The sequence below is a fragment of the Neoarthrinium moseri genome (genome assembly GCF_022829205.1).
Source record: "Neoarthrinium moseri strain CBS 164.80 chromosome Unknown scaffold163_Wmoseri_CBS_16480, whole genome shotgun sequence".
NCBI classification, from domain to species: Eukaryota; Fungi; Ascomycota; class Sordariomycetes; order Amphisphaeriales; family Apiosporaceae; genus Neoarthrinium; species Neoarthrinium moseri.
In genome coordinates, this window is record NW_026055277.1 from 1 (window position 1) to 10,122 (window position 10,122).

General features: G+C 55.5%; 1 protein-coding gene across 1 annotated transcript; it reads right to left on the reverse strand.

Annotated features, from left to right (window-relative positions):
* Positions 1–2,266, reverse strand: JN550_013893 (uncharacterized protein; the record flags this gene model as incomplete). Its single annotated transcript, XM_049312531.1, has 4 exons — positions 1–462; positions 513–1,108; positions 1,192–2,055; positions 2,116–2,266. Coding segments are annotated over 4 exons (2,073 nt in total), but the record flags the coding sequence as incomplete, so codon positions are not given.
* Between the last annotated feature and the right edge of the window lie 7,856 nt (positions 2,267–10,122).

The following is a 10,122-nucleotide window of genomic DNA, read 5'->3' on the forward strand; positions in this document are numbered from 1 at the left end:
AGGCGGTGAGGAGCCCGCCTTTTTCATTTCGGCGTGGTGTTCCGGGATGCTCTGTACCGGAGCCTCCAACGTTTTGTTGGACGAAGAATCCCGCGAGCTAGAAGGGTCAATGACGGCCATGCTCATGGTTCGAGGCGACAGCGCGCCGTCTTGCAGGATCTTCCTCCTTTGCTCGTCCATTTCCGGCAGGTCCTCGATGGCCTTCTCGAAGAGCGTCTTGTTGCCTTCCAGCTCCTCAACAGTGTACTTCATGGCCGGCAAGACGTCTGCGACGCCTTGAAAAAGCGGGATCGCAAACAGGTTCATGAAGCCGAGCTGGGCTTTGGCCAGGGACAAGAAGTCCTTCTTGGGCTCCGCGATAAGGGAAGAAGGAATGCCAATCTCGCCCTCCATCGATGCTTGCCGCGAAAATTCATCGCATAGGATGTGCATCCACTTCAGAGCGGCGTCATATCTCCGAGCCTAGTGATTTGTCAGAGTTGTACAGGTACTGCCAGCGTTATTTTACCTACCACATTGCTGATGTCGGCGCACTTGATAAGAAGCGCACATGCCAGGGCAGTCTCGGTCTCGATTGTTCTACCATTCCACCCCTCGGTCGAATTATGCTCTTGCAGCCTGTCCTGAAGGCTGCCAAGTTTAGCCATGTAATCAAAGTGAAGACCCATGTCGGTTGCGAGAATGGAGCTGATCATGAGGCTCCGCATTTTGGTGTTTTCGAAGACCTTGGGCCAGTATCTTCGAAGGATTTGCGAGTAGGCGGCGCAATGGAATGATTCAAGAACTGATCGATCGTTGTACAGTTGTGCCAGCGGCGCATTCAGTGTGACAAGAAAACCGTTGTTGACTCCTGGATGGCCAACATCGTGACCGATGGCGCTAATCAGCAGCGTCAGGGCCTCGAACGGTCTTAACAAGGCAGCTAGTGGTGACTTCGGAGTTGGCGTGACATCGGCGCCCGACTGTAAAGGATACGGCGGTAGCGCACCAATGTGAACCAAGAAATTGAACGTCGCCTGTAGTACGTCCACAGCATGGCGGAAGTTGTGATAGGGAACAAACGTGTTATACGCTGCGCGACAAGCCACGAGGAAGCTTGTAAGCGTGTCTGGAGTCACAGTCAGTCAGCCATGCATAATGTCGGCCATGTGCATGCCAAGTGGCCGCCTGCTGTCTCTTCCTGAAACTCACCTGTTGGTATCCGCCATTGCTCCAGCTCGGGCATCGAGAATGCATGCCTGAACATGAGACTTGCAGCCATGACAAGCTGGTCATCACCGAACTCGTGTGCGTCAAAATGCCAATTTCCTACTGCTTCAATAATTGCGGCCTTTTGCTCCAAGGACACGCCAAGGCGCACGCTACCGATGAGAGCATCGTTCTCCTCGCCAGATCTGCAGATGCCACTCATAAGGCCCGAGACCATTGCTTCCCGGAGATAAGAGAATGGCTTCTCCTCATGGACACCGACCCACGAGCGTTTGCGGCCTCTTCTAATTTCCAATAACGCTTGCTGCTCCTTCAGGGCCTCCTTGTGGGCCCGGTAGGCGTGAACTTCGAGCGTGGGCAGCGTCTTGATGTGTATGGGGCTGGCCATGACTTCAACCGCACCGGAGTCGAGACATCTTCTCAACAAGGCTCTGTTGGTCACTATCCTGTTCACCGGGATGGGTGATTCGCTCAGATATCCAGCGTAGGGCGCGTTTTCGGGCTGCTCGCTGGCGCTATCCAGTGGCGGCGGGGTTTGTAGCAGTGGGAAGGTGATGACGGGGATGGGCACCACCAGTCTTGCGATATTCCGTGAATGCGTCTCATAGACCACTTTCTCCAGCAATCTGAGGCCGTACACTTCTTTCTCCGTACCATCGTCCTGTGAGGCTTCCGTGGATCCTCGCGAATGGGGTGAGGGATCCCGCGAAGGAGAAAACGAGCCTGCTGTGTGCTCGTCATGCGGGACGTCTATTAGTACAAGCGTGGGCTTCAGCTCCACCGTGGTTGTGTCGTGCAAGTCAAGGAGTCTCTCGATACACGAGACGCCCGTCGTACACACGTGGACTACGCAATGTCAGCAAAATTGAGATGACGGGATGGTGTGGCTATTAGAGGTCAACATACCGTCGCCGAAGGCAGCTATAAGCAGCGAAAGATTAGCCCGGAGATCGCTGAACTCGCCCAATATGGTATCCAGATCGGATGCCGCAGTCAATTGGGCGTCGCCGCGCACGTTGCGGTCAACGTATATTACGTTGCACGTGGCGCTATCCATGATGGCAAGGCTCTGTGACTGCTGCTACTGGCGCAGTCGTTTGCCGGCACGGGCTATCGAGAATTATAGTCAAGATGGACAGACCAGCGTCTGGGAAGGAGTGACGACCACCATCCGTGCACCCACGGCGCGCATACGGTGTATATCTGGGGGAGGCAACCGTGAGGTTAGGCCTGGTGCAATTGGTGACAGACTTGGCAAACAAATTGTGAAGGTAAACAGCGACAGAGTCGTGACATGGGGGGGAGGGGAGCGGCGACGGGGAGCGAGGTGACGGTCGTAGCTGTTGTCCGCGAGGGGAGGCGAGGCGATGCTCCGTAAGAGCCAAGGCTGCCGGGGCGGAGGAGTGAACCTTGTGGATTCGAAAAAGACCTAGGGACCCTGTCGTTCGGCGTCGAGCGGCGGTAAGAAAGGGAGGAGATATGTTACACGGGGAAGACGACGGTTGATGGTATCGCAATGGCGTCGTCGAGGGGTGGTGGTGCTGTCGCTATAGTGCTGCAATTTGGTATACGGTGGCGGGCGCGGGTCGGATGCGATCGCATGCCTGGGGGCAATGCGACGTCGGGTACAACGAAGACCGGTGCGCAGCAGTGTGCAGACGGGCTCGGGTCGAGTGCGAGTGCGTCGCAGCTCGAGCGCAGGTCGTCGTCGAGGGTTTTCGGCCGCAATGCGATGCGCTGCGGTGCGGATGCGCTTGCGGTTCGAGTGGCTGGGGAATCGAGTTGCTCCAGGTTTGGCCGGGTGAGGGTGCTAAGGAATCGTCCCCCGGATAACACAACGCAGTACCAGACCACTAGACAGGCGGACAGACAAGACGGGCCGTCCACAGCAGGCGCGTGAAGCGGCGGCCTCGGTGCAATATCAATGGCGAGGAATGCGTGTCTCTCTTTCGTCGTCGAGGCCAGTGTTTAGTGTGCTCTCGCAGAGATGGCGTCTGTGGGAAAATATGCAGTTCCAAAACGTGCCGTCGTGGTGTGCTAGGTCCTCGACGCCGGCAATTGGAGTCGAGGATTTAGACCAGTCCAGCGGAGGGGGGTGGGAGGGAGAGATGGAAAAGAAAGAAAAGAGTTCCCCCAAAGGCAAAGGGCGCCAAGGGCTCCAGAAGGGAAGGGGAGTTGGGGAGTTGGGGAGGGGCGGCCGAACAGACACTGGGCTGGACGAGGGCCGCTGGAGGACAGTCCAGAGTCCAGAGTCCAGAGTCCAGAGTCCAGAGTCCAGCGTCCCGTCCAAAGGGAGTCCAGTGCGAGTTGCCTTCAATTTGTTCAGCGCTGAAGAAGGTTTTCCTGCGCTGGGTTAACTGGGGCTGCGGGCGGGCTCTAGCCTGCTAGCGGCTCCAGAGCTGGGTGGTCACTGCAAGCCCTGGAGGTGGGCGACATTGGAGAGAGCTGGGGCACCATGCCCTTGCCCGGCCACGCCTGCAGCTCGCTCGCCGTGACTGTGACCCTGATGACATGACGGACACCTCATGTTACCCAAGGTCACTCCGTTGGATTACACTCTTCGCTACCCTGCTGAACCAGGACGGTATACTGTGGCAAGCACCCGCCGACCTCGCCGTTCTGGCCCGGGGGTTCGCTAGAGTCGTCGCCAGTTTGTAGGTTGGCTTGACTGCTCCGGCGAGAGAGAAAGCGAGAGTGGATCAGATGGACACCGATCCGACTCGCTCCCTGGGCCTGCGTCCGATTCACGCTGGCGGTACGCGGCGGAGAAGTCATTTCTATTTTTAAATTTTTTCTTCTTCTTTACGTATAAGCCTTGGACAGGAAGCGTTGCGACTCCCGGCTTGTTGACACACTCAAGTCGGTGCGCCTTCTCTGCTCCGACGGGCCACGGCAAAGGTGTCGTCTGCAGGTTTGAGAACCTAGGTAACTAACTCACAGTAGGCATGCATCAATCTTGACTGGTCAGTCTTCATCGCCCCCTTGGGGCCCCCGTCGGCGCGCCCTCCCTGGTCCTGTCCTGGGGGAAACGTGGGAGCATGGCAATAAGCTTCTGGATCTCAAGTCCAGCGGGTCTGACTTCCCAGGCATGTCCGTGAGCAAGACACCCAGGTGCTCTCGAATATAGGTGCTCCCCCCCTGAATAATGCCCCCTCCGACGAACGCAATCCGAGCACCCGACGCCCGAGCATCTGCCCTCGTGCGCCTGCATGTTTGGAGTACAGTACAGCATCTGCAGCTGGGAGGGAGATAACTAACGCCCACGGCGAGCGCGGACGACTGAGCACGTCCTGGGGGTCTCGACGGCCTGTCCTACCGGTGTCGTCTTCGCTCCCGACTCCAGGTTGGTTAGCCTGCCCCCTGCATTGCGTGCAACTGCTGTCTCATCTGCCGTCGTGCCCTCGGGGCCTTCAACCATGTTCTCGTCAGCTGGCTACGAGCAAAGTAGCAGCAGCTGAGGTCCGCCGGTCTTCCGCAACCCCGTCGCGCCGTCAGCCATTGGCTTTTCTCGGTGCTGCTGTGCCAGCTCCCTGCAGATCGCCCCGTGGCACCATGCCGTGCACTGGCACTTGCAGGCCTCGTAAGCTTCTGGCCGCCTTCTAGAAACCTCATCGAAGCCGAGAAGGAAGCCATTAGTGGATCTGGCTGCGGCCTTGTTCAGATAGTCGAAATAACGCCAGCCACTAGCCGCTCCACCCGGCCCACAACGCCGTTCCTCGATCCGTGCTTGCCGGCCAATGGGCGTCCGGGCAGATGAGGCCGTCTTCGCCTTCTTTCGAGCCTGACAAGTACTGAGTACCCGCTACCAAAAAAAAACCACGCAGGGCCGGATGGGAAAGATCGTCGACGGTTGGGCTGCCATCGTGCCATGTGTATTTGCGCCCTCGTCCGACATCATTTCAAATTACCTTCCTACGGTCATCCTACCTGTGGCACATGCTTGCAGGCTTTCGTAATCGGTGTTGGAGAAAAAGTCAATTCACCGACAAGCAAGCCCGCGCCAGCCCGACACCGGGTATCGCTTCTGGCTGAGCCCAGGAATTGGTGCGTCAAAAGCAAAGCAATGCGCGCGCGTGCGTGAGGCGCTCGTCCACGCTGGCCACGCTGTTTCTCAATTCCACAGAAACGACGCCCTCCAGCATCCCCTCTTCGTATGACACATGGAAAACATTCCATTGCAGATAGGTTGTGTAAGCGCTATGCTATCGCGTGCAAAATTTAGATGTTCAGCCCCATCGCAGCCTGCCTTCAGCTCTCCCAAAAGCTGCCGACGACCAGGTCGATGCCGGCTGGCCTTGCTAATAGCAGCCGCTAGAGTACCCAGGACGTTCGGCCTCGGGATGTGTTCCTTGTTAGCGAACCTTGGAACGGTTCCAGAAAAAATCGCCTCTCGGCATCTGGTGGTCTCCACTTGTAGTCCCATCGTTGCCAATTCCGCTGCTCGATAAGGCTTCCCAAGCACGGCAAAGCGTCGTTTCCATGTGCTGAAAACGGGGAGATAACAACAACCTTGCACACGTGCGTCCACTGATGAGTCGCACACGGCCTCTCCATTTTGGCCCTTTCAGCTTGCGGGCTTGCTCGTGACGATCGGCCGAGCTGTTGATCTGCACTGCCAGGCACACATTCTGACGGTTTTCTGGAGGAATGTAGCACAAACAAAGGAATGCTTCTGACATGCAGGCCACCTTCCTGGAAAGCCTTAGGAAGTAGAAGCTGTAGCTCAACACCCATGCCATTACAAGCTGCCAGCCCTAAGAGGCCAAGCCCGTAATGCTCGCCCATTGGTTGGCTTCTCACAGGCATTCATTTGAAGATGATCCTACGACCTGTCACACGGACGCGACAACCAACAACTTCCTGCGATCGACATGATTTAACTATCAGAGGCTATTTCGGTCCTCACACCAGGGCCCCAGAGTCTTGAACCCTTCTTCAACTCTGTCGAAGACACCACCACAACCTCGCCGGCCGGAATGTAGACAATTTGCACTATTAGCTGCTTTCGTGACTTGACCTTCCACTTTCAGCAACTTGCTCGCCGAGCCACGAAGCCCATCAAGGTTCCTGGAACAAATGGCATACTGTAACTTGGCAGCCAGTCTAGCTTGGCTTGATTCGACGCTCGATTGATTAACATGTCGTTCTCCGAGTCGCATTGCACACTTATCCCCAGCCACAGCCCCAGCTTTGTTCGTTAGCAGCTATATTATAGTTGCGTATGCACTGCGCATCTCAATGCTACCGGCGGGGGTAGCAGGATCTCTGCTGCTTTGCTTGCAATTCCCCGCCACTCTAGCTAGCCTGGCTTCGTCCTCCTCGCGATCCCTTCTGCGAACAGATACTAGTCCAGATGCAATATTCTGCATATCTACCTTCTATATTGGGTCCGCAACTGGCATCGCGAACCAGCCGTAAGGAAGAGGGCTTGCCACATTCGCCTTTGGATATCCACCGATCTCAAACGAGACTGTCTAAATATACCTATACCCATACGGATGGGATGAACAGGCTCATCATGCTCCATTGATTATACGTGGTCGCAGCTGCAGGCCTGCAGCTGGGCTGGGGGGCCAGGAAGGATGCTACCGGCGTCCGGCGCTTCGAAACAGCGACAGAAATGCCTACGCATGCGCTCACTGACGCCAAGGTTGCATCCAAGCATTGAGGGTGTTGCCATCTTCAGCCTCCAAAACACCGTCACCTTGTTTCCGCCCGTAGCTTCTTCGCCCCCTGATCGACTTTGCCGTCCCAGCTTTGTCTTTAGCACACATGCGCAGCAAATCAACGTCTCCTCCGGAGGCCCTGGCGTGCAGGTTATCAAACGTCAAGGGTGCGACACCCCGATTTGGAAGGGGTGGTTTTCTGGAAGCTCTTAGCCGGAGCCAACCTCGACGCCACCCGCCGACCACACCGAACGGTGACATGCATCACAAGCCCACCTGTCAACACGCACGCGACCGTCTTTGGCTTAAACCCGGCCGCCCGTTGACATTCACTATCGAACTTCTCAGCCAGCCACCCTGTAGCCCTGGGCAGCCGTTGCGCGTCGTGTCGTCTTCTCCAGATTCAGATGGTTCGCCGGCTGCCTAATCTTGCCAGCGGGGCCAGTAGGGTGCGGTATCATGTTGTGGCGGGTCCAAGCCGCAAGCAGGGTCCTCTTTGACATCGTGAAGCCGCGGTTCACAGTATAGGGTTATCTCACGGCTGGTCCCTCAGGTACACGCTACCAGATGCTCATTTAACACGACACTCCTACATGCAGCCAAGCACCTGATATTCGCAAGATTCTTGGCTTTGTACCCAACCATCCGGCTGGAGCTAGAATCTCGCATTCAGGAGCTTGGTGAACGGGCAGTGAGATGCACCTCAGAAAAAGAAGACGGCATTAATAAACTCCTCAGTTGACTGAAGAAGCTGCCTCTGATCGGTCCTATAACCACCATGTGTAGGCAAAGTGAATTGACAGTGTGGAGGTCGGCTATCGCAAGTGCAAACTAACGCCATTGTACTATGAATGCCCAAAGATACTGGCAGACTAGGGTCTCTGAGGCATGCTCTCCAAGAAGCCCAGTCGCCATCTGGACTGCATCGCGGGACGGCAAGGCTTCCGAATTGGTGTGTTCCCCGGCAATCAATTGCCCTCACATCCCAGCATTCGGAGGGGCTCCAGTGGCAGGCACCCCGTGCTCAGGGAAGTCCCCGGGCTTTTCTAACCATAACCCATGATTATCGTTTATCTATTGCCCACGGCATGGAGCTGCTGGGTCGAGCCAGGTGGACAAACTCCGTGCTATTCTGCTAGACTACTTGGTAACTTCAGACGGTAAATTGTCCGCGGGTTCGGTGCCTTGCCCGAGATGCTTACCAAGAGATTAGAAACACAGAGTGAGAGTCAAGAGGTCGTTCTACTAGACGATTATTGCATCAGGATTTTCCAGAGGTCAAACTCCAAACTGACATCCCATGAGACGTTCTCCGAGGCCCTTTGACATGTGGGCACAAGCTCGCTACCGCCACATCCGCCGGTTCCATGCGTAGCCGTCAGAATCAAAGCCATGAACACCCATCCACCTCAATAACGTGGACTGTGTAAACCTTAGTGTGAGAGCTGGCCGCGACTTCCTTGCCCATGCATGACATTCAAATAAGATAGTCATGATCAGCCTCGTCACGCAGCTGCAGAGAGGGCTGCCATAGGCCATGTCTTGACGCCAGTCTTGTCCATATTTTGCAAGGTTCCTAACGGTCACGGCCGAATCACCACCGTGAGCATCAATCTACAATCCCATAGACCAAGCAATGGAGCGATTCAAGGTGCTAGTCGAAAAACCATGTGCGTGCATGTGTTAATGCGTTGGCCTCTGGCAGCCTCGCCTCGCCGACCCCACAGCGCAATGCGCCAGCCTAGCTCGGCACTTCTTGCAGCCTCAACGTTGCCTCAAGTCCTCCCCTCCAGTTCACGACACCACTTCAGAGGTTTGGGTGCATTGTGACCACTGGCCAAATGGCATCTTGTTCTCGTTGGTGAGCGGCCGGGGCCAATGGCCCACGACAGGCGCGCCAAGCCTCGAAAAGCTCCGAGACATACAGCCATCTTTCAAACACAAAACCGGCAGCGTATGTCTGCCCGAATAGGCAGCTGGGTTTGCAACGCCCCGGCCCCCTGGAACGCCCAGGCGGACGTCCTCCCCAGGGCTTCTACTGTTTTGGGAGCTGCTTAATATATGAGTTATGCTCGGGGCAAGTGGATCCGGGAAATCCAGTATTATAGTCCTACAGTAAAGTGGGCTTGTGTATAAGCGCGAATGGAAAAGGAAAGTCGGGATTGTCGGTGAGAACTGGAATCAAGCCATGGATGAGACTGGAATAGCGTCTTAGTATTTTCATTTCCTTTGAAAGTAGACACCGGGCCGTTAGACGCGGTCTGCGAGCCAATGGCCGCTGGCGGAAGTCAGGGGCCAAGATAGGAAACAATCGAACGGCCAAAGCTAGCAGCGCAAAGTCCTTCAAGCCTAAGTGCTCTGCTCGAGCAACATTCTACATTATAGTATGGCTCGGTGATTACTGATAAACTATGTTACCAGTCAGCTATAACGGAAGGCCCTCTAGGCTAGAGCGATTTCATTCTCGAAGCTAATCCAGCAAGCACATTTCATCACTGTGCAACAGCGTCTTACGTGTAGTATTACTGCCCTTATATCCCTCTCTAGAATATCCTATGCTGCTTGTAAACTTGAAAGCCATTCCTGGCCTTGTCGTAGATCGCGTTTGTACTCATTAGCCGGCATACCTGGGGTCTCGCGTACGTAGTTGCATTCGTCTAGACGCACTTAAAGGAAAGGAAGCACTCGCTTATGGCATATAAGAACCATCTATGGTCCCATTTCGGGCATTTTCTAGTACACTTTGCTTTAGCTACCGTGGGGCTGGGACGCCTTGTCGTATCGAGATATTGGCACTCTTAAGTAGGCAAGTCTCGGATGTTGGTAGACAGTTTTGCGTCTCTCAGTCCCATGAAGCGCTCCCAAGCGGTACGGCACCCATTTTGGGCCTCAGTATCTTGATCATCGGCCCAAATTTGCTCGCTGAGATGCCTCAAATACTCACAAGTTCATTCACTTTGGTTCCAGATGACAGACGAGTGGGACATTGCATCCAGGCCAGTTGGTAAAGAGAAGGAGGGATCAAGTTGGTACAACCACGCCCAGTACTCACGGCGCTATTCTGCGAGCATTATCTGCCAGTTGCTGTACTGGATACGCGAAAAGCTTGGCTGCTGCTCGCAAATTTTCCGCGGAAGTTCACGGGCGCCAGGAGCGGCTCCCATGAAAGGGGGGATTCCCCTATCGTACGAGACATGCGCTGAAGGGTAGCTCTCGCGTCCACCATGAACAGTTCGATGATACCCTT